Source organism: Gossypium arboreum, chromosome 6, assembly GCF_025698485.1.
Source record: "Gossypium arboreum isolate Shixiya-1 chromosome 6, ASM2569848v2, whole genome shotgun sequence".
Taxonomy (NCBI): Eukaryota; Viridiplantae; Streptophyta; class Magnoliopsida; order Malvales; family Malvaceae; genus Gossypium; species Gossypium arboreum.
The window spans coordinates 12,519,847-12,543,321 of NC_069075.1; the positions used below are offsets into that span (position 1 = coordinate 12,519,847).

Consider the following 23,475-nt stretch of genomic DNA (forward strand, 5'->3'; position numbering starts at 1 on the left):
GTTATACATTAACTTACCTTTGAAGGAAAAATGGGCTAACAACCATGAGCCCAACCTATTTTAATGGCGGTGGCCGGTGGCGTCGGTAAGTGGGAAAATGAAATTAATAAACCAACCCAAAACGACAATTTCGGAGTTGACGTGGGCGAGACAATAGATTGGAATAATCCCGACCCAACGCAACCTAATAACCTACGCACGCAGTAATTCTTAATTTTTTAATTTTAAAATGCTCTGTCTCTGTTTCTCTCTAGCTGTAGCTATGGGTATAAAAACCCTTCATTGTGAACACGTTTATCTTCTCTTTCCTGACCTTGTTTTCTTGAAACTTGTTGATTGATGATTGGATTATTTATGCTAATTAATGATATAATTTATGAAGATGCTGATAAAAGGCTTGATCTTGAGTAGGCAGTGATCGGTTGCCGCCGGAAGAAGCATGACGAAGAAAGCCGTCGCTCCGGTACTAGTGCGCCATGTTATCTGGTTAGGCTGGAAACTCGTGGTCTTCCTATCCTTCGCTCTTTGCTTCATCGCTCTCCTCCGCCTCCATTTCTCCCCCGACATCTCTTCTCCTACTAACTCTCTCTCTCGTACCCGTTGGAGATCTCGTATTCCTCGCTACAACTTCAATGGTCCCCCTAAGATCGCTTTTCTCTTCCTGGCCCGCCTCAACCTCCCTCTCGATTTTCTCTGGGGTAGCTTTTTCGAGGTTCGTTTCCCTCTTTTACTCCTCCCTCCCCCCCCCGAAAAACCCCCCTGCCTTTTTCATACTTCAGCTAATTTTGATGTGGAACTTCCTTACAGAACGCTGACGCAGCCAATTTCTCCATTTATATACACTCCGCCCCTGGCTTCATCTTCGACGAGACGACTTCTCGATCGCATTTCTTTTATAACCGGCAATTGACTGATAGCATTCAGGTGATTACTCGTTAAAAGATTTAAACTTTAAAAAAAAAAAAAAAAAGCTCAATAAAAAATGATATGGGTGACCTTATATTTTTTGTTGCAGGTAGCATGGGGAGAATCAAGTATGATAGAAGCTGAAAGATTGTTACTTGCAACTGCTCTACAGGATCCTGCGAATCAAAGATTTGTTCTTCTCTCTGACAGGTCTGGACTTTTTAACTAATTACCTTGATGGGTATTTTTGTTTATATTATAATTAATTAAATGAAGGGCTTTTTTTTTTTTTTAATAGCAAGTTGTTTTATCTTTGTGCAGTTGTGTTCCTCTATACAACTTCAGCTATATCTATAGATATCTTATGGCTTCTTCTAGGAGTTTCGTGGACAGGTAGATGGCGGGCCTTTTTCATTCTTGAGGTGCCAAGCATTGATTCATTGATTTTCCTTTGTATTTTGTACATCTGGGGAAAGAAAGTTGTATTAGTTTTAAACAAGTCCTTGTTTTGATTTGAAGAAATGAAAATCTTGTTTTGCAGCTTTCTTGATTTGAAGGATGGGCGTTACCACCCAAAAATGGCTCCGGTAATACCAAGGGACAAGTGGCGAAAAGGATCTCAGGTTATTTATTCGGAATGTTGATGAATTGACTGCAGATCTCGAATTCATAGAACTTCATAATAGCTTTAACAAGAACATCCTAATACACAGTCTAATTCCTTGTGCGAACCAAACTGGCTTTAATGTTGATAATTGCTGTTGTATAAAGTGTCCTTTGTTTCCCGTCCTGACTGCAAATCCAACTGATTTCAGTAGCCAAATGGATGGATTGTTCATGTTTCAGTCATAATTATGTGCATTTCTACGGCTTCAGTGCACAATTGAATTTAAATTGCCTTGGATTTGCAGTGGATATCTTTGGTAAGGAGCCATGCTGAAGTCGTCGTAGATGATGAGGTTGTTCTTCCAGTTTTTAAGAAATTCTGCAAGGTATGCAATTTATTATATCATGTGTTTACTTTCAATTTGATATCTCCTTTTGTTATTGTGAAATATTTGTGACGTCGAATTTTGTCTTCATAGAGCTCTTTTCTTTCTTTAGCTTCCTGCTTTACTGCATAAATGTTACGATAGTATTCTGGTCTTCTTTTGGTGTAATCCTAAACTCTTTTTGGTGATATCCTTTTTTGATTTGATTTACTGAAGTAAAAAGTATGCTCTGAAATGTTTATCAATTATGCTAAGTCTAGTATAAATTGAAAACTATATTCTAAACTAGTCAATGGGACAACTGTTTGATGCCATGCACAACTCCCCAACGATATTTTTTAGGTTCTGTTAGCACATGCTGGATCATATGGAACTGCAATCTGAAATTTAAATTTTCTTCTTGGTTTGCAGCGACGCCCTGCTGTGGACACCAGTAAAGGAAAGCTGAATCTTGTAAGCGAGTTCAATCCCCAAATGAATGCAATTAGGCCGACTGATTGGGGTATTGTGATCAAGAATATGTTTCCCTTTTTATGTGATTGATGACTTCTTTTTGATTGGGCAGAAACTTCAAAAGCAACACAATTGTATCCCAGATGAACATTATGTGCCAACGTTGATTGCTGTAAGTAAAGAATCAATATAAATTGGTCTCTTTGTTTGTATATATAGCTTTCTGATTTTGTTACATTCGGAATCACATTTTCTAATTGTTCCAACTGTTTTCTTTTTCTTTCTTGTCAGATGAGTGAGCTCGAAGGTGACATAGAACAAAGAACACTGACCTATACACTGTGGAATCAATCTGCTACAAAAATGGATAACAAAGCTTGGCATCCTGTAACATTCAACTATGCAGATGCAAGCCCTAAACGACTCAAAGAAATAAAGGTTTGTCATTTTGCCTCATTTCTACTGCTTGTTGGACAACTTATTTTTTGCATTGGCCTGATATCTTTCTTCAAATGAATTCCACTACTTTGGCCAAAGAAACTTTTAACAGTCAAGTTTTGCTTAGTGCTGTATTGAACATATTTTTGACCGTGTTTTGCTTATTTGACCAGGATATCAACCATGTACACTACGAGAGCGAAGCCCGGACGGAGTGGTGTCAAACTAACTCTAGATTTGTTCCCTGCTTTTTATTTGCAAGGAAGTTTTCGCGAGGAGCTGCCATGCGCCTCTTGAGCGAGGGGGTGGTTGGCCCCTTTGACGCCTCCTCGTTATTAGGCAATTCTTAGTGACTGCCAATCGTAATTTCTCGCACCACCTAACTCTCAGCTCATCCGCTTGTAAGAACAATTAGGGTGGCAAGCAGAATGCCTGCTAAAAGTTTTGCTGATGTACAACACTACCGTATACGCAGAGTAGCTTTTAGTTTCAAAACAGAATTTCGAGAGGCATATAAAAGAGTTGGAAGATCAAACATAGTACAGGAATTGGGTACCACCATTGCTATTGGTGTCCCTAATTAAATGACGGGAAAAGTCTGATTGATCGTATATGTTTACTGGCTAGGAAAAGCTCGACATTTTTATTACTTCTGTATCATTATTTTAGTGTAATAACTACATAATTACAATAATTATTTAGTCATTTCAATGATCATTTGGCCTATCTAAATAACTTATATCGGCGAAGGTTAATTTATTTATTTTTACCCCTTTATCCACCTAAACAATGAACCATAACACTCAACACAAAGACCCAAAATTTGCAGTCAGAAACCTAAACCTTCAACCACATCAAATATGAAATCAAAACCATGAATGTAATGCTTGTAATATTCCCTTTTTCATACTCAAAAGTCAACATCTTATTGTACCTCTTATAAAAACCATCCATCCAAGAACATATCATGAACTTCTTTCATCTTGAAGTTCACACCCGCTTCACTCATTTCCCACCACAGAATTAACAGTGTTGCAACTATTTCTTCATGTTTTGGATGAGAAGTTTGACCGGAGAAAAATGTGGTAACTCTGCCATGCAGGTCAATAATACTCCATCCCGGGAGTTTTCTCAAGCCTAGGGACCTCATTTGGGTCCATGCTTCCCCCATGCGATTCCATCTACTCATAGAAGCATAACAGTGTGCTATCTGGACATAGTTTCCGGCACTATTAGGCTTCAACATGATGACATCGTGGGCAATAATGCTGCCCAGTTCCAGGTTACCGTTTGCTCGACAGGTATCAAGAAGCATGCTTAAAACATCAGCAGCAGGCTCTAGGAAGTTACCCTTGTAGAAGTTATAAGCTTCCTCCACCCTTCCAGCTCGACAAAGGAGATCTACAATGCAAGCATGGTGCTCAACTCCTGGTTGAACACCAAAATCTCTAGACATTGACTCAAATATGCTCAGACCCTGGTCAACAAGCCCATTGTGACTGCAGGCAGAGAGAATTGAAAGGAAAATCACCTTATTTGGTTTCATTCCAGAGTGCAGAAGCTCAAAATACATGCTTAAAGCTGTCTCCCCTTTGCCATGACTACCATATCCAGCAATAATTGTACTCCATGAGATTAAGTCCCATTGCAACATCTCCCTAAAACACTTAACAGCTGAGTCTAAATCACCACATTTACAATACATGTCCACCAGAGCTGTATCCACCAAGATGCATGGCCTAAGACAACTTCTAATTACAAAGTTGTGGAACCACTTCCCCTGATGGAGAGCACCAGTAGATGCAGACATTTGAAGCAGGGTGACAACAGTTATTGAATCAGGTTTTTGAAGGGTTGACCTCATTTTACTGAAGAAGAAGAAGGCCTTAGATAAATAGTCATTTTGGGCACATCCGGCAATAATTGCATTCCAAGAGACCGAATCCTTTCTATCCATCCTCTCAAAAACTGCACAACTTTGCTCCAAATGACCACACTTGGCATACATGGTAAGAAGAGAGTTTTGGGCTGGAATATCTATTGTCAATCCTTGCCTTAAAAGGTAAGCATGGATGGAAGTTCCTAAATTAAAAGCTCCCAGGTGTGCACAAGCAGCAAGAGCACTAGTTATGGTGGCAGTGGATGGAACTACTCTTGACTTTAACATATCATAGAAAACTGCCAGGGCCTTGTCTGCACAAGTATTTTGCACTAGCCCAGAGATCATTGCTGTCCATAAAACCACATCTTTTTCAGGTACCTCTTCAAAAATCTGATATGCAGCATTACCATTCCCACAGCTTAAATACATAACTATAAGTGCTGTTTGAACATGCGCATCTGAATCTAACCCATCTCTTAAAATTTGTCCATGCACCATCCTTCCTATATCAAGCTTACTCTGTGCTGCCACAGCAGTAAGCAAAGAACCAAAAGTTTGCTGATCAGGGTCCATACTTTCTACCTTCATTCTATATAAAAGTTGCAAAATTCCTTCAACATTCCCCAACTGAGCATAACCTGAAATCAAAGAATTCCATGAAATTTTATCTCTCTGGTCCATAAATTCAAACAAACCTCTTGCTTCCCTAATACTCCCACATTTGATATATGCATTTAATAACGAATTCCCCAAAGTTATAGCCGATTCAAAGCCATATAAAACCGCACAGCCATGTAAAGCTTGTACGTAGGCAAAGTTCAATGCTCCAGAGAGTAAGCTTAAGAAAGTAACCGGACTAGGCTCAACCCCATTGCATCGCATTTCATTATACATAGAAAAAGCATGGTCCAGATCGCCAGCACGACAATAGCAGCCAATAATGGCAGTCCAGGGAACAACATCTCTGTTGGGCGTTTTATCGAAAACCTTGCGAGCATTCGTGGTGCGATCGAATTTCGCATAAAAATTAATCAAAGAAGATGCGGTGTAAGAATCTGAAGAAAACCCATGATGCACAATGTGTTGGTGGATGGAAAGGCCTAGGGAAAAGAGGTTTAGAGAGGTGCAGGCTTTGAGGAGGCTGGGGAATGTGTAGGAATCAGGCGGTGTGTTGGATTTGAGCATGGAAATGTAGGTGAAGAGCACTTCATCGTAGGACCCTTGCGAGGAGAGACGGTTAATGATGGAATTAAATGATTTGGTGGTGCTGCTAGGAGTTGTAGTGGATATAATTTTGTTCATCACTCATCTTACACCTCTTGATAGGCACGTAAATCTTGAATCCTTGGAAGGTTTTACAAAGATTAACTTTTTAGCTTTGCATTTCTAGTTCTTATTTGTAGCAGTTTTAATTGCAATTAAGTTGTAGCGATATGCTTCTAAATTTAATATTTCCTACTTTTAACTTTAAATTTTTATTTTCAATTTGTTATATGAATTTCACACATTTTTCTTAATTCAGTATTTAAATTTTTCTTTTATCTAATTTGGTATTTAAATTTATTAAATCTTGTACAAATTACTCTAATATACTAGTAGTGTTAGCTTTTTACGAGGTTACAAAAATCATCGATATATGACCAATATCGATAAATGACATTTTTTTGTATTTTATATATTTAATTATATTTTTACTTTTAATATTATTTTTTAATTTAATATAATGAATTTATTTTGTTTTAGATTTTAAATTTTTTCAATATCCAATCTTTAAGCATAACAAAGTATGATTTTTAACACAAATTTCCTGTGAAGATAAATAATGCTTTCTTAACAGTTAATAAGTAAAATTTAAGCACATTGTTAATCAAAACAGAGAAAACTCCAAATAAATAAGTCATTCATACCTTTAAATTTCATGCCTTCTGTCTCGTGTTGGTCATTCATTAATTATTTCTATCCTCTCATAAAAACTAAGAGTTAGTATTTTGATATAATTTGTACAATATTTGACGAGTTTAAATACTAAATTGGACAAAAAAATTGAGATATTAAAATAAAGTGTCAAGCTCAAGTACTAAATTGAAAAAAAGAAAAAGCTAAGGTATCAAATTAAAAATTTATCAGATTCAGGAACCAAATATTATATTAATAATTTTCCAATGGAACAGTAAGAATTAAATATAAGATCAAATCATTACATTTTATTAGCATTAATTTTGATGGAATAAACAAGTTCCATGGATTATAAGATAGATCAGTATCTTTTCACCTTTTCTTTCTCTTCACGTACGAGAATAACAGACCGAGGATTGTGTTTGCCTACAACTCTTTTAATAAACAACGCACTGAAGATCTAAGGATTAAGCCCCTCTACTTCATAAGCTTTGTTTCATTTTTTCTTGGGATATTCCCTTGCTCCAAAGATGGTTGATCCAACTCTGACATTCGTACTGCCCATTTCAATCTGCAAAAAAGAACAACACAATCCATTACATAAACACGTCCTCCTAAGCATTAAAACTATTGAATGCTACTGCTATGGGGTTTGCCTTCTTCCATGTTTCCGCTCTTCTTTATTCTTAGATACTCTTGTCCATATCCCGACATGAGTATAAAGATATGACCTCAAAGAACTCTTAAAATACATGAGAAACTTATGAAAAATTGAGCATACTCATATTTGAGACACATCCAAGTCTGAGTAAACATAGCATGGCTTTGTGCATAAGATGCGACAAGGGGCACCAACATTGTATGATACTTTAGCGGTAAATTGTAGACACAGCCAAAATTACTAAGTGGTAATATGCAAATGGTTCTTACAGCTAGCTCAAAATCACTAGACATTCCCATTGATAGTTCACATTGTTCTTCAGGTATTCCAAGAACCTTGCAGACCTCACTTCTGCAATTTGCTAATGTCTGGCAATTTCAATAAATAAAAAATAATTGTAAGATAAATTAAAAAAAATTGAAACAAAGTAAAGATAAACCAAGATAAAAAGTTCATCCACCTTGAAATTCTCTGGTGTTGATGTATAATCAGGCATCCCTATTGTCATCAGTCCACAAAATTGAAGGTTCGGACAATTCAGACTAACATGTTTTACAAGTTCCACACAACCTGAAGGCTCTACACCAGATTTTGCTGCAATAACATGATGCAGGGCGAAACTATCAACACGACTTCCAAGCGACTGATGAAAGCTTCAATATACGAACTATAGGATAGCAACACATTTGTTGGCAAATATAGTTGACCTAATCTCACAGCATATTTAGCCCCAGTGAACTGGGTTTTTCTATTTTCAATTTCCACATTGATTTAACATATTATGGAACTGGGGAGATAAAGAAACGAGATCAGTCTTATCTAATAAGTTTGAACAAGCAAGCCTTAAAACAACTCAACTAAAATATATATATATTTGGTGGAAATGCAATAAAAACAAACTTACATTCCTCGCCACTGGTATTCACCTGGACTAATACTTTTAAAGGCTTTCTTTCAAAGCTTCCAACAACACGATTAAGATGATTTGCAATCTGGTCCAAAATAAGGAAGATGCTCACTGATAAGTGATGACTAATATAATATATATATATATATATATTTGGCCACAATATGATTGCTGTTCTTGAAGCTATCAATCAATAGCCATGATATAATGATTATTGATATAAGAAAACAAAAACATGCCGGTCTTTCTCGGTAAAATCAGATTCTAAAATAGCTATAAATTAAGGTTGTATCTAATTGTGTCTGCAATTATAAAGAATACCTTATAGCAACTAATAGAAAATAAACAGAAAACTTTAGAACACCTTAATTTACCTTCTCATCATCTACAGTTTCCACCATGGCAAGGTTTGGCACACCAGCTGCACGACAATGAATAATAAGAAAAACCAACTGAAGTAAATGTTCTATTTCAAATATCCATAATAAGGAGAAGCTTAAAAGTAGTAAGAAACTAAAAATGTGAACATGATATCGAAAATACAAAGATGACCCACGAAGAAAGAAGTACTAATCTTCTAACTATACCATTACTAGAAGAAAAGTAGGGAGCAAGGCAGGAAATTTTTGTTAGGAGGCCAAAATAAAATAAAAAATTTTGGGTTCTAGCTAAAAATTTTGTATTAAAATGATTTAAATTGAATATTTATTTTTTTGGAGGGACCAAAAATATAGTTTTTCCATCCAAGAAAGGACTAAAAGAGATCAAATTAAATTATTAATTTCAAAATGGGCTAAAAAGGGAATTATACCAACGTCCCTGAAGAAAAGGGTAGCTTTGCTTACCAATCAAAGGCTTCACTTTATTGCTCTGCAAATTCCCAATAAAATGCCACTCTATGTCATCCGGAAGCTGCAATTGTAGGCAAAACAATTTTATTACTTTGGTGCTTTATTTTTAAAATGTCAAATAGTCCTTGTATGTAAGAAAAGTTCGACAAATTCCATGCTTTTTTCTTTTCGAAGGAAATGAGAAAAGAACCTGAGGAGCTTTTTCGACAATTTCCTGGACATAGTTTTCACCGAAACAGCGATGACCAGCGTCGTACACTTGGCGAATGACGGAGACTGGTTTGGTTTTACTGACGGCGACCACATGGATCCGCTGCGATTCACGACCACACCGCTCGGCGGTCTGGTGGACTCTCTGGAGAACGGAGCGGAGAGCGGATGCAGCCAATCCGTCCATCGCCCCCGCGGAAGCTGCCATCTCTTCTTGTTGTAGATGTTGTGGGTTGTAGACTTTGCACTCTTCCAGATTGTTCATCAGCGCTTGTGATTCGTGTTTCCCTTGCTGTCTTTTTTTTCTCCCTTTCCTTCCGCTCAGTTCAGCGTCAGGATTAAGCCAAACGTTGCGTTTTAGCCTTGGGACAACCCGGTGCGTTTATTATTTTGTTTTCGGCTTTTTTACAGAAATAATACTAAAATAATAATTTATTACCCAAAGACCCATTTTTATTTACTCAAGAAAAATTGAGTTTCTCAAGGGCCCGCCGATTTGGGCCTTAGAAAACTAAATTCCTTTTTTCATATTTTGTAGTGCTTTGTTTTTCAAGGGATCATCTTTCCGGAAGATCAAGGAAGAGCACTGGTTGCCCGGTCTTGGCTCCCCTGTTTCAACACCGCTACCTACAGATGCATACAGTGATTCAACCATGTTGTTTGTAATTATAGACGAAAACATAATTTCACCCATATAAAAATGTTAGCACTTGGTTTAACTTGTTAAGCATGCAAATGTCTTTTTTTTCTAGAATGTTAGTTATGCATACTTAATTTTTCTTTTAAAGATTGAATTAGATACATGTATTATGTAGCTATATTTATATTATATGCATGTAGTCCCACATTGAATATCCATAGTAAATTACTAATATAATTCTACAGTATCTTGGTCCATGCAACCATGTTATTGTACAGCATGGAAATCTTACTTCAACTAAAAAAACTCTCTTTTTTTCCCTTAAATCGTGTGTGCCACCTACTCAGTTATCCTCCTATAAAGATCTTTCACTTTTATTTCTCTCTGTAAAACCATGGCTTCCCTTACCCTTATCTCTCTCCCTTTGCTTTTACTCCTTTTCTTAAGCTTTGCTTATTCATCACCACTACCCAACAACGCCTCGGCATCGCTACTGTACAATGTCTCCACTATTTCCACTGTGAAGCTTGTGAATGTGATCGACTCTTGCTGGCGAACCATTAACTGGGCTACCAATCGAGAAGCATTGGCTGATTGTTCGGTTGGCTTCGGGAAAGCATCGATAGGTGGGAAATATGGACCGATATATCTAGTTACCACCCCTTACGATGACCCCGTCAACCCTACACCTGGCACGCTTCGTTTCGGTGTCATTCAATCGAGTCCACTTTGGATCATTTTCGCTACTGATATGGTTATCACGCTCAAAAATGAACTTATAGTCAATAGTTTCAAGACCATTGATGGAAGAGGAGCTAACGTGGAGATTGCATATGGACCCTGCATAACCATTCACGGCGTTACTGATGTTATCATACATGGGATTAGCATACATGACTGCAAGCCCGGGGTGGCTGGTTTAGTTCGGAGCTCCCCGACATATGTAGGGAAACGCGGGGGCAGTGACGGAGATGCTGTTAGCATTTTTTCTTCTTCCAACATTTGGATCGATCATTGCTATCTTGCTCGTTCTGCGGATGGTCTTATCGATGTCATTCATGCTTCGACGGATGTCACGATCTCTAATAACTATTTCGCTCAACATGATAAAGTCAACATTAAGATTTCATTTTTCTTTTTTGTTATGGCATCCGTTGCTGTCTTTTAACCTATTAATCGTACCTGATTTGCAGGTTATGCTGTTAGGCCACAGCGACGACTTCGCTGCTGATGAAGTTATGAAAGTTACGTTAGTTTTCAACCGGTTTGGAGAGGGACTTATAGAGAGGATGCCAAGGTAAGTTTCTAACCATATATTATGCTCATTTTATCTGATTTATACATGTAAATCGATGGCCGTGACAGGGTCCGGATAGGCTACGCTCATGTTGCCAACAACCGATATGATGAATGGAAGATGTATGCCATTGGCGGCAGCGCTAATCCAACCATTTTCAGCGAAGGAAACTACTTCATAGCTCCCGATGATCCAGGGTCCAAAGAGGTTACCAAGAGAGAAACAAATAATTGGGAAACTTGGAGATGGCAGAGTTCAAAAGATGTGTTTATAAATGGTGCTTATTTCGTTCCATCGGGCCATGGAAGTTCCGATCCTCTTTACACCATGACTCAATCCTTCATTGTTGCTCCAGGATACATGGTCCCTGATTTAACAGCCGATGCTGGTCCTTTACATTGTCTTCTTGACAGACCATGCATGCTATAAAAGACCGAAGAACTTATTACATATCTTCTTTATTTCTCGATTCAATTCAACTCAACTTTTGCTTACCAAAGATATTATTTATGGTACAAAAATAGTTTAATTTGAACTGAATTGTTCAGTTAAAAAGAACCAAATAAAGAAAGGTATGCTTAGTTAAGAAGAAAAGAATAAAGTTTGAGCTTGATTTTCACTTTGTTTTAGAAAAGCCTATTCTCATTGCTTTGAACCCCACATGTTACAGGTGCTTTAGCTCTTACTTTCTTCAATAACCAAATGCTGACCCCAATTCCTATGGCTCCAGCTGCTGAAACTGCAGTTACAGTCCCTGCAACACTCTGAATTAATCGAAGTTTCGATGTTTTTTTTATGTACAAAGTTCATCACCTACAAATAATCAAATGCTAAACCGAAAAGGTTCAGAAATTTAACCTGCAATGACTCCTGCTCTACTGTGCCATGAAATGTCATGATCTGCAGAACATGTAACACTCAACGATTGACAAAAATGTAATCAGAAAATTCATGGCAATCAGAAAATGTACCTTTACAATAGGAGGTGACGTTTCCCTTCTTACATAGACACAAGAAATTCCCTGTTTTCGTATCGAATCCGCATGTTCCAGCTCCCATTGATGGATCCTGGCACTGAAGGCAGCGTGTAGTTACGGGCACATCGAAATCGATTCGAATTCCATATTCAGGTACCTGGTTATAAGGAGAACCAGCAGTTGCACCAACAGTTGTCCAATACACACTAGTATATGAAGCGCAATACTTCAGCATCAGCCTTAAGGATTTGGCCGCTTTCGGGTAGTAAGAGCAGCAAGAACTGCCACCTAATGCGGTGGCACATTCAGGTAAATGCTTGCAAAGATAACTACCGCTATCACATGACGAACCGCACAGCTCGGGAAATCTTTGACAGAAGATAGGCTTCGGCTCAACGATCACATGATCCTTGCTGCAGTTGAAGAAGAGGTAGTCATTTTCAGGGGACAATGATAAATGTGTGCCTGTGTCAAGGCTAAAAGGCCTAACCGGACGGAAGTTATCGCCATCTCGACAATTCCACATAAATGGGTCGATTACGAGAATATGAGGATTAAAGTAACTAATGCTACGTACAGGGTATCTACCGGAGGGTGTACGAAGCTCGAGCTTGCCGGGGTCGGAACAAGCAAGCATGTGTCTGTAATAAGGGTTGCCACAACCATCATCAATGCCGAAAGGGTAGTTTATAGGGATATCACCACAGCTGCTTCTGCAAAGGCTTGCTTGAGCTTCTATGAGGCTAAGAGATGGAAATATGAAAAGAATTATAAAGGAACATAAACAGATCATAGAATCCATTAGAGTTGTGGTGGAAGGGAAGGTTCTGTTTTGTTTTAACTTCAAGCAATCATAAGAGGAAATAAAGTGAAGTCTTGATGAGAGAGAATATCTGTTAAAAGTTACGATTTAAGATTTAAAGTTTATTGATTAAATAATATAATTTAGGGTAAACTATAAAATAGTCACTTTTATTTGCCTCAGATTACATTTTAGTTATTTATATTTGAACTGTTAAGTTTTGGTAACTTACGTTATCGTTTTATTACGAAGTAGTCACTCTACCGTTAAACTCCATTACCTTTCTAACGGCGGTCCTACGTAGTAATCCAAATAGGTTTTAAATGCCAACTTGGATATCCTATGTTGCAGTCCAAATTATTATTATTTTTAGTTAAAAACCTATTTTCATCCCAGTAATTGGACATTCAAGTTAGCATTTAAAACCCATTTGGACTGCCGTTAAGGAAGTAACAGAGTCTAATGGTAGAAGTGACCACTTCGTAATAAAATGATAATGTAACTAACTAAAATGTAACATTTCAATCATAAATGATTAAAATATAATCAGAGTCAAACAAAAGTGACTATTTTGTAGTTTACCCTATAATTTAAGGTTAAGGGTTTAGTACTCTATACTTAGAATCTAGGGTCATGATTTAAGGTTTATAATTCAAGATTTAGTATTTAGGGTTGATTAATTAGGATTTAAAGTTTAGTATCATGATTTAGAGTTTAATTTTTTTTAGGTTAAATTATTACGTTAGTCACTCTAAAATTAGATCATTCCAAAATTTTTTTAATTAATTTAGTCACTTTCGTTAAAGAAATTGACTAAATTAATCACTTCACCGGTAAATTTAACAGAATGCACTAATCTCTCTTTTTTTTAAAAAAAAAAAATCTTTCTTGTTTTTTTCATCTTCTCCTTTTTAACTTAGAAACCTCTGCTGCCACCTCCCTTAAAAATATTGTTGTTTCCTCTGTCGAACATAGCAAGCGAGCATTGTAACACCCCTTAACAAAACCTGTCGCCGGAACAGGGTTACGAGGCATTACTTGAATTAAACGCTAATAACGAACAACACCGAGTCATAAATCTATATTTCAATTTAAAATTTATTAAATTCCACTTTTAAGAGCCTAATATGGACCTATGAGGCCCAAAATATACTTAGGAAGTGTTTTGGGATTAGACCGGAAACTTTTCCTTGAGAATAAAGGCACACGCCCCTGTGGCCTGGGACATGCCCGTGTGGCCTACCCGTGGGGCCAGCCCGTGGGCAGATCTGACTTACTCACACGGCTGTGGGACTAACCTATGGGCAAGTCTGACTTTGCCACACGGCCTGGGCACACGCCCATGTGGCTAGGCTGTGTGAAAACCTAATTTTTCACCATTTTAAAGCTATTTTCACATACGAAACACACCTAATTCATGCCCAAAACATTTACTTATAAATCTTAATCAATAACATTCATCAAACCTATTCAAACTTAGCAAATTTTCATTCATTCATTTCATTACCTCTTAAGGATTATGCACCACATTTACATTCAAAATATAAAACATTTACAAGTGACAAACACCAAACCTAGTACATGCCACATTTTTAAAAGATAGATGCATCACCAAAATTGAGCTGAGGTCGGGATTGATTCGGATGCTTGACTGAACTTCAACTTTACTTAACCTGTGCACGGTAAACAACGGTACACTGAATATTGGAAAGACTCAGTGGTATTATCATAATTCAAATTATAACAACAATAAAATATCATAACATACATAGATAATTAGCAAATCATACATACAAATCATATATATAAATTCATACCAAACTATCATATTTCCATTATATCATTTCCAATGATAGATCCAATAAATCATCAATGAGATTTCAAATAACTCATGAACCTTTGATTCATCTCTCAACCACATATAATTATTCAGTTCACATTTCAAATATGAACACTTCACGAACCTTTGGTTCATACCTTCAATCTCTTTACAAATTTCATCTCACATTCCATCTTACAATATCACTTTCTCATTTCATTCAATAGCTCAATTAATCAAATTCATTTGATTTTATTATTTCACTTATTTTCCCCTATTAACATGACTTGGACTTTGGCGGATACACGGATCCAACCAAACACACCAGGATGGCGACCAATGCCTAATCGGATAGTTCGAAGCAAATAAGTGACGACCAACGTCTCATCGGCTAAGCCGAAGCAAAGTGGCAACCAACACCTCATCGAATCTATCCGAAGCAATAATGACACACCAAGTATCTCATCTACTCGAAGTCGAAGTATCCCTGAACCTTTCCAATCCTATGGCATGCCAACTATATCCACTAAGTCCGACTAGTTAATAGGGTATCGGATTACTTCCTCTATTTTAGTCAATTCACATCATTTTCTTATTCAATTTCCATCAAAACTTCAATATAACTATCAAATTTTCATCATTTTACCATAATTTTAAACTTCTTTCAATTTAGCCGATAAACTCAAAACTTATAGCCTAGTTTACAATTTAAGCCTCTAATAATTCTAATCAATGATTCTATCAATTTAATCCATAATTTCATCATTTGCTCAACATAAACCCTTTTAAAAATCTATTAATTTTCAATATTTCCACATAAACTCAAAAGTATTCAACTCTAGGACTTCAAAACATCAAAATCATAAGAAAATGGCTTAATTAAACTTACCAATTAAAACTTTAAGCATTAAAACACTAATTTCTCCTTTTCTTTTCTTTTCTTCTTTCTTTCTTTCTATTTCGTTTCTTCTGTAACTATTTCTATTATTTTTCTTTTATCCTTTTTTATTACATTATTTACTTAATTAATATTTAATTATAAAATATCTATATAATAACAAATAAAAATAATACATATGTATTTATACACACATGTATACATGTGTTAACTTTTCACCATACAATTGTCACCATTTGTAAATAATAATAATAATAATAATAATAATAATAATAAGTAAATATCTTTTACTTAATTTATAAGTAAATATATATATAACATACATTTGTACTAATAATTTAAATACACATGTATTTATTCTTTATCTTACACATGTCACTAATTTGGTTTAATTACTAATTTAGTCCCTTGTTATTTTTCTCTATTTTAAAATTAATCTTTTACGCTCTATTCAATTTAGTCCTTTTAATAATTACTTCTAATTAAACTAAATTCACCTAATCAAAATCTAATTCAACCCATAACTAACTTCGTAAATATTTTTAATAAATATTTACGGACTCGTTTTTCCTAAGACGGAGGCCCTAAATTCACTTTTTCGGTGCTCGTGAAATATGGGTCGTTACAAGCATTGTCCTATCAATGAACAATGATGAGGGATCTTTCTTCTTTCTCCCTATTTTCCTTGTTTTACTTCTCATTTTTTCTCCCTACCTACGACTGCCACTTCTCACATTCGTTGTTGTGATCAACCCACATTAAATTTTGATTCAAAACCACCAAAGTGAAGTGCAAAGCCTCCTCTTCAAATATATAGGATTAGATTTATCAAAAAATCCCTCAAAAATTGTGAGGCTGCTCCCAAAGTTTTAGAATTCTCATGCTTCAATCTCCTAATCTCATCATCGATATGATATGATTTTGAGATGTCTTTTTACTTTTGAGCTTGTTGACAATGATTCAAAAGAAGCAACAATGATATCTTTAAGGGAGACGATGGTGACTAGGGTTCTCAATTTAGAAGGGGGATGATGAAGAAAATGAGAGGAGAGAGGGAAATAAGGGGAAAAAGAGAAAAGAGAAAAGAAGAAAATTTAAAAAAATTAAAAAAATGGATTTAATGGTTCAATGATAAGTTTGATCAAATTGTTTTAGACGGAATTGACCAAATTTACAACAAAAAAATAAAATTAAATGACAAAAATAGAAACGAACTAATATAATTTAGAGTGATTAATAAGGTAGTTTATTCATTTTATATTTATATACAAAATTTATGTAACTATATTTAAAATTTTAATGGATAAAATACAAAATAATGCACCTCAGCTTTATAAATTTCTCAGCCTATTAGTTGAAAGAAAAGAACTTCCATGTTTTAGTTTTTCCTTTTTTTTTGTCTTGATTTTTAATAATATAAAAAATATCGGTTGTTTGTTTCATGCTTTGAGGAGATTGTTGGATTAGTTTATATAAAGTCCTTAAGGAGAGATATTAATAATTTTAAATTTTGAATTTCGTGTATTCACTTCAAAATCTGGTTAGAATTATTCAAAGTGAAACAAACAATAATACGAAAGAATAATGAAGTTTGTCTACCTGTTCATCTAATCCTCCCCACAACAAAGAACAAAAAAAAAAAAAACAAAACTATAAACATGTAATCTCCTTCTCATCCCCAAATGAAAAACATGGAAAAAGTGAACAAAGGAAAAAAATGATTAAAAAAAAAAGAGTGCTAATCTATTGTCTGCTGTTTGTGGTGTTGCCATTGTTGTTATTGTTGTTGGAAGTGTTGCTGCTACTATTTGGGTGAGCACCGCGAATGATGGAGGTGATGGCGGCGGCAAGGGCGGCGGTGAAGCTCGGGTCGTTAGCGATAGCTGCCGTGGCAGCACTTACTGTGTCAGCCAGTGTGGATTGCTGAGGCTGCTGTAGTTGTGAAGAAGACACAATATCTTGAGACAACTGTAAGCCTGAGAATTTTGATTGGTTATACAGTGCTTGACCAAAAACTTGAGGAAACTGTGTTGCTGATGTTGAGGTTGAGTTTTGGGGTTGACCTGGAAATGGGACATGGAATTGTGTGTTCGGCCTTTGGAACTGTAGGGCGTTGGGTGAGTGAGTAAGGTCTAATGTTACAGTCGGGAATGGAGCCGAAGCAGAGATTGTCGCCATTGAAGAACATGGAAGCATTGTCCTCGGAAACAAATTCGGGTTCATCATCCCATCCCCACTATGCATCGACCCCGACAGCAACATGGTAGCCGCTGAGGCCGTAGTCGACGCCATTGCCATTGCAGCTGGAGGAAGCGGGTGATTATGGTTGCCTTCGTAAGTGGTTATCAAGATCGTTCGATCTTCCGCGCAGCGTTGAACCTGGGAATCACACACCAAAAGTATACAAAATCAGTTTCCACCCTCGAAAATCTAAGACAAAAACACGATAGCGTTACAGACGAAAGATTGAAACATACTTGTTTCCTAACAGGACAACCAACTGCCATCGTACATCGGTAATAAGCTCGAGGACAGGGATTCCCTTTCGCCATCTTTTGTCCGTATTTTCTCCATTGGCATCCGTCGCTTATCTGCAGCAATCACTTACTTGAAATCGAATTTTTACGAATACTAGATTAAAGCAGTACCATATACATACATATATATATATATACACACACACGTACCATGGGAGCCTCTGATCGAGCTCGAACCGAAACACGAGCTTTTCTCATGGTAGCTTCAGTGGCTTGATCGATTGGCTTTGATGGATTCATCTTTTGGAGTTTGTTACGACCCAAGTTTTCAGATTCTGGGCTTTCTTCCCTACCGATTCTCTTACCATCCCGGAAACTAGAACTCTCTTGATCCAACTGAGAAACTGGGTTTTTGGTTTTCAAATAATCCTTAGGTGATGTGACTTGAACGTTGTTGGGAGGCGACCCTGAAGGCGTTCTTTCTTCTGAGGAAGAATGAGACGGCTCATGATCGGTTTCAGCTATGCCCGATGGGCGTAGATCCATGAATTGTCTAGGCACAATCAGACTCGCTTCTTGTTCCTTCACTTCATTAATCTGAATATCCATATCAAAAGATTTACTACTTAAAACCAAACCCTTTGAAACATCATCACTCCTACTACTAACACTAGTATTAAGGTTGTTTACCTCATGTCTTTGGTGTTGTTGCATTAAGTTTACGAGGTGCATCTGGAGAGCACTGTAATTGTTGCTGACATCGTTAACCATGTCTTTTAGCTTCTGGTTTTCAGCATTCATACGTTTCAATTCCACTTGTAATTGCGCCACCTCATTCTTGACTCGTTTATCGTCCACATCCGATGATACCCCATCGTCAACCGTTGATTGATCGCTTCCAGCGTTAGCAGTGAGAAGATTCAACCCCGTCTATAATATATATATATCAACAACAATTCAGTCTAAATGTAATATGTTGCATCATTGCATGTGTAAGGACCAAAAATTCATTATTCTTACATTAACATCCAACCGAGCACAATCAGCATGAAAATTCTCCTTCTTGACATTGACAGTAGCGGCAGAGAAAAAGTCAAGCTCATCAACAGGGAGCCGGTTCTCATCAGAGGAGGTGCCGATGCCACTGTCATGGGGGTCGTCCCTGGAACAAGGAAGGGAAACAGGGAAGTGAAACATGTTTGGATTCTGGTTTAACCTAGTACTAGAACTGGAACTGGAACTGGTATTGTCGGGAAACAAATTAGATAGAGAATGAAGGGCAAGCCCACATCTTTTGCCCATAAAAAAAGAAGAAGAAGAAGAAGAAAGGAAAGATAGGAGAAACGAAAGAAAGAGAAGAGAAGAGAAAATGGAGCAAAGATGGCGTTGAAAGAGAGAAATGGGTGTAAATATGGGCGTTTGTCAAGTGCGACTAGTCTTTTACCGGTGCTATGGGATCGCCTATAAATTGGGTGTGGACCTTGGACCAATATTGGATTTTTCGGAATTTATTATTACTATTATTTTCTTTTATGGGATTCTTTTTTAATATTATTATGTAAGATGTTTAGTCGACTGACAACTGGCATTTGGCCCCACCTTCCCCCCCTTTTCTATTGGCCTCGTTACCCTTTTGGGGCCATCGACATTGACCAAATTACCTACGCTTCAGTAACTTTTTTTAATCCCTTCTGCTTTTCACTATTAGCAGTAACTTTAGATTTTACTTTTGGTTAAAATATGCTCTAAGTACCTATATTTTTTTGTAGATTTAGAATTTAGTCTTTCTATTTTTTTTCAAGAATTTAGTCCTTTGCTTTTTAAATTTTAAAATTCAAGTTCAATTGTTTATAAGTGTGTCATTTGGAATAAACAGATAGTGTCATTTTGGAATAAATGGATACACACTTGATAGCAATATAACAAGAAAAATTATGTAATAAACTTAAAAAGTAAATAAACTAAATTCTTTGAAATAAAAGTAAGATAACTAAATTTCATATATGCAAAGAGTATAATGACTAAGAACATAATTTAACCTTTTCTATTTCCTTTCTTAATTTATCATAAAAGATTTACTTGATTCTCACTTTGAGATTTTTCTATAAAAGAAACACCAGTATTTTTATTTTTATTTTGAAAGAATGCAGTAAATTAATATATGAAAATACATTCTTATCCCAAGTTGTTTGAAATTGAAAATGTTGAGTTCACGTAATATTATGTTAAATATTAATTTTGAATTTCAATATGTAAATTAAAAAGGTAAAACATGGAGAGAGAGGGGGAGGTTCCAGTGTGAATCGGGCTAGAACGGGAAATATGGAGTTGTTGAACGTTTTTGAAACAAATAAGAGGTTTCGTCTACAATTTGGTCGACAAAGGGTTTGACTATTACTTTTTTTTTTTCCTTTAAATCAAGAGGCAAAAAAGGAAATGGAGAAAGAAATCCACCGTCCCGAAGGGTGCGGCGCGTTCCACGTGATTAAAATAAAAATGAGAGGTATGAGGAGCTCCAAGCCAAGTCAACGAATTTGACGGCCCGGCTCTGTTATTACCGGTGACCTGATTCAGCAGTCAGTGCCTTGTTTTCCCTTTTGTTGCCCAATTACTGCCTTGGTCTTTACTTGGCCTACCCCCACATTTTAGATTTATCTCTCTTTGACTGTTCACCGGTGGGACCGAGTCCTTTGCTTACACTTTCTTTTTTTCTTTTCCTCTTTAAAATATCATTTTTATGTAAAATGTTTTAATTAAGTACTTGACGTAATAAATATTCTAGAGGCCAACTTATTATTAGAATTCATCACGGGCCGGGTTGGTTCGGGGTGGTTTAATATAAAATTTTAAGTTTATTTTTTAGTCTAGATTTGGTTCTAACTCGATTTAAAATTTTGTTTAAGTTTGATTTAATTTATCGTATTAATTTTTATATAAAAGTAAATTTAAAAATATAACATATCAAATACACTTAAAATATTAAAATAAAATTTTCAACAAATTAAAAATATATTTAAAAATAATATTTATACTTAAATAACACTAAAATTATAAGTAAATGTTTCTAAAATAATAGCAAAATTAATAATGAAACAAGAATTATACAATACTCAAATAATAACAATAAAATAGTAGTAATATAATAGCAAAACAACAGTAAATAGCAGAGAAAAAAATTAGGCAAATTCAGGCCACGCTTGGGCCAAAAAATCTTACCCGAGGTCCAGCTCATTTAAAACATTTTTCAAACCTATATTTTTATCCAAATCTCCTTACTTTTCGAGCGAACCTTCAAACTTGGACGAGTGGTTTGACTCATGATTAGGTCTACTTTAATTTATTCAAATTCAATTATAAGTAATGTTTTATGGGTGTTAGAAAAAAATCTTAAATGTATTTGATTAAAACATAAGAAAAGAATAAATTCGTGTAAATACATAAATTGCATGAAGGACATAGGTACATGCATGGGGAAGTAGTGGGCTTATTTTTCTCACTAATAACATGTGGAATGCTTTTCCATGTATAATTAACCTTTCTCTTCTTTTAAACGTTGTAGACCATATTTTTCAACATGTTGTCACAACCTTTTTATTTCACTTTTTTTTTTCTCATTTACCTTTTTTCAAAATTGAAAATCATTGTCGAAGTTGAATGAAGGCCAAAAAAGTTAACCCTGATTCTTTACTCGTGACTAAGAATTTAAAGAATGAGGTTTCATACATTTATATCAATCCCACTTAAAACATATAAATATTTTAAAACAAGTTTTTCTTAAGTATTTTTTAATAATGATTAAGCCTTAGTTCGATTGGTATGGACATTGATATTAATATAGGAAGATGTGGATTCGAGTGTGCTGAAGTATATTATTATCTTATTTATGAGTTGAAGTGGAGCTATGAGTAGTTCTAAGTATTGTATAAAAAAAACAGATATAATAAACTTTAAATTTTGTTTAAACCTATCAATATTTCTCTTTTAGAAGGCTAATCCAATTTCATTTTAACGACCTTTTTTAATTTTAAAAAAATCAATATATGCTAATTTTAAATTGACATAAGGTTAAATTTAGCTTTCAATGTCTACATATTATGTCAATTTAGACCTTATTTTTTAGTTAAACTTGACCATTAATCTTTCAAAAAAGAGTTAAAATCACTTTTTTAATAGAATTGTTGACTAAAACATTTTTTTACAATGTTGATGCGACAATCCACATGATACTTTCATGTTGACATGACACTATTTATCTTATATACTACGTCAACAAATATTTTTAAAATTATAAAAAGTTCTTAATTGCGAAAAAATAGTATGATACATGTAGATTACATTGCAATATGGCATGTTAAAAATTTTAACATTTTAGTCCGTAATTCCATTAAAAAACAGCAATTTAATTATTTTTAAAAGTTGATGGTTAAATTTGACTTTGTTAAAAAGTTGAGAGTTAAATTTAACTAAAAAGAATAATAAAAGTCAAATTAACAAAAAAATATAAAAGTTAGTATTATATCTTTTAAATTAAAATTTAATGTTTTTTGTACAAACTTGTTTTTAACGTTCAAACCTTTACAAATATCTTACTTAATTTTGATTTTGAATAAATAAATTGATGTTTAAATAATGGGCCAAAAAGAAATGGAAAGAATATGAGCCGATTTTTGTATGTAAAATGAGAAAAGGGGACGTGGGCATGGACTTTTTTGCAGTTTGGTTTGGCAAGTTATCATACGGTACAAGTATGAAGTATGAAATTTCATTTTGATGGGGTTGGACTTAGAAATTTCCCAAAAGGACATTAATGTTTTATTAAGGAAAGTAGCATCCTTTTCAAACATACGGCGCCCAAATGTAAGAATTTTAGGGAAAAAGGGTTCTTCCCCATACTATCAAACCTAATTCGATTCCAAATCAAAGCTGTGTTTTGTTCGCAATATGTTTGGATTTCCACTCACCTTTAAAACGTGGGTATAATAAGGTTTTGGTGTTATCCATTATTAGGCAGTACTTCATCTCTAACCTTATATCCATCCACTTTATTGAAAAAATATATATTCATGCTACACTCATTGGAATTTAAAACTTTTACAAATAAAATTAAGATTGTTAGGGCTTGACCTGTATAAACAACGAAATAGAAAATGTAGAGAAGATCGAACATAAATTTTACGTGGAAAATTTCTCCGAAGATGATAAAAACCACGAGCAAAAAAGGCTTCAACTTTTTACTAAATGAGTAAACAAACAAGTGTACAATATGAAGAAAATAAACATAAATGTACTAAACATATATTACACAAAACCCTGAATATAAAGCCCTAACTCTCATAGAGTTCTCTCAAAAGAGGTACAAAACTCTCTCC

The 23,475-nt window shown here is 35.3% G+C and overlaps 6 protein-coding genes across 8 annotated transcripts; 2 read left to right on the top strand and 4 right to left on the bottom strand.

Moving 5' to 3' along the window:
• Positions 1-44: 44 nt before the first annotated feature.
• LOC108486111 (glycosyltransferase BC10-like) lies at positions 45-3,524 on the top strand. Of its 2 annotated transcripts, none has more exons than XM_017789943.2 (11): positions 45-266; positions 412-712; positions 808-924; positions 1,016-1,116; positions 1,228-1,299; positions 1,448-1,529; positions 1,818-1,898; positions 2,310-2,351; positions 2,464-2,523; positions 2,643-2,789; positions 2,963-3,524. In XM_017789943.2, the coding sequence occupies exons 2-11, from the start codon at positions 440-442 to the stop codon at positions 3,137-3,139; spliced, it is 1,152 nt and encodes a 383-aa protein (XP_017645432.1). In that variant the 5' UTR covers positions 45-266; positions 412-439; the 3' UTR covers positions 3,140-3,524. The 2 variants fall into 2 exon arrangements, with proteins under 2 accessions (XP_017645432.1, XP_017645433.1); XM_017789944.2 differs by having other exon boundaries at positions 45-203.
• On the bottom strand, positions 3,014-6,118 carry LOC108486110 (pentatricopeptide repeat-containing protein At4g04370). Its single transcript, XM_017789942.2, has one exon. The coding sequence runs from the start codon at positions 5,971-5,973 to the stop codon at positions 3,727-3,729; it is 2,247 nt and encodes a 748-aa protein (XP_017645431.1). The 5' UTR covers positions 5,974-6,118; the 3' UTR covers positions 3,014-3,726.
• Positions 6,119-6,799: 681 nt separating this feature from the next.
• Positions 6,800-9,617, bottom strand: LOC108484467 (uncharacterized). Its single transcript, XM_017788259.2, has 7 exons — positions 9,177-9,617; positions 8,981-9,047; positions 8,510-8,556; positions 8,133-8,220; positions 7,689-7,822; positions 7,498-7,596; positions 6,800-7,138 (listed from the first exon to the last, which is right to left on the bottom strand). The coding sequence occupies exons 1-7, from the start codon at positions 9,459-9,461 to the stop codon at positions 7,064-7,066; spliced, it is 795 nt and encodes a 264-aa protein (XP_017643748.1). The 5' UTR covers positions 9,462-9,617; the 3' UTR covers positions 6,800-7,063.
• Positions 9,618-10,169: 552 nt separating this feature from the next.
• Positions 10,170-11,753, top strand: LOC108485039 (putative pectate lyase 2). The gene is made up of 3 exons (XM_017788899.2): positions 10,170-10,947; positions 11,030-11,133; positions 11,202-11,753. The coding sequence occupies exons 1-3, from the start codon at positions 10,231-10,233 to the stop codon at positions 11,560-11,562; spliced, it is 1,182 nt and encodes a 393-aa protein (XP_017644388.1). The 5' UTR covers positions 10,170-10,230; the 3' UTR covers positions 11,563-11,753.
• On the bottom strand, positions 11,576-12,932 carry LOC108485488 (uncharacterized). 2 transcript variants are annotated; one of them, XM_017789335.2, is made up of 3 exons: positions 12,105-12,932; positions 11,992-12,033; positions 11,576-11,887 (listed from the first exon to the last, which is right to left on the bottom strand). In XM_017789335.2, the coding sequence occupies exons 1-3, from the start codon at positions 12,910-12,912 to the stop codon at positions 11,760-11,762; spliced, it is 978 nt and encodes a 325-aa protein (XP_017644824.1). In that variant the 5' UTR covers positions 12,913-12,932; the 3' UTR covers positions 11,576-11,759. The 2 variants fall into 2 exon arrangements, with proteins under 2 accessions (XP_017644824.1, XP_052886100.1); XM_053030140.1 differs by having other exon boundaries at positions 11,747-11,887; positions 11,992-12,008.
• Positions 12,933-17,130: 4,198 nt separating this feature from the next.
• On the bottom strand, positions 17,131-19,538 carry LOC108485487 (probable WRKY transcription factor 31). The gene is made up of 5 exons (XM_017789333.2): positions 19,127-19,538; positions 18,797-19,036; positions 18,317-18,703; positions 18,107-18,220; positions 17,131-18,008 (listed from the first exon to the last, which is right to left on the bottom strand). Exons 1-5 carry the CDS (start codon positions 19,406-19,408, stop codon positions 17,373-17,375), a joined length of 1,659 nt encoding a protein of 552 aa, XP_017644822.1. The 5' UTR covers positions 19,409-19,538; the 3' UTR covers positions 17,131-17,372.
• Positions 19,539-23,475: the final 3,937 nt, after the last annotated feature.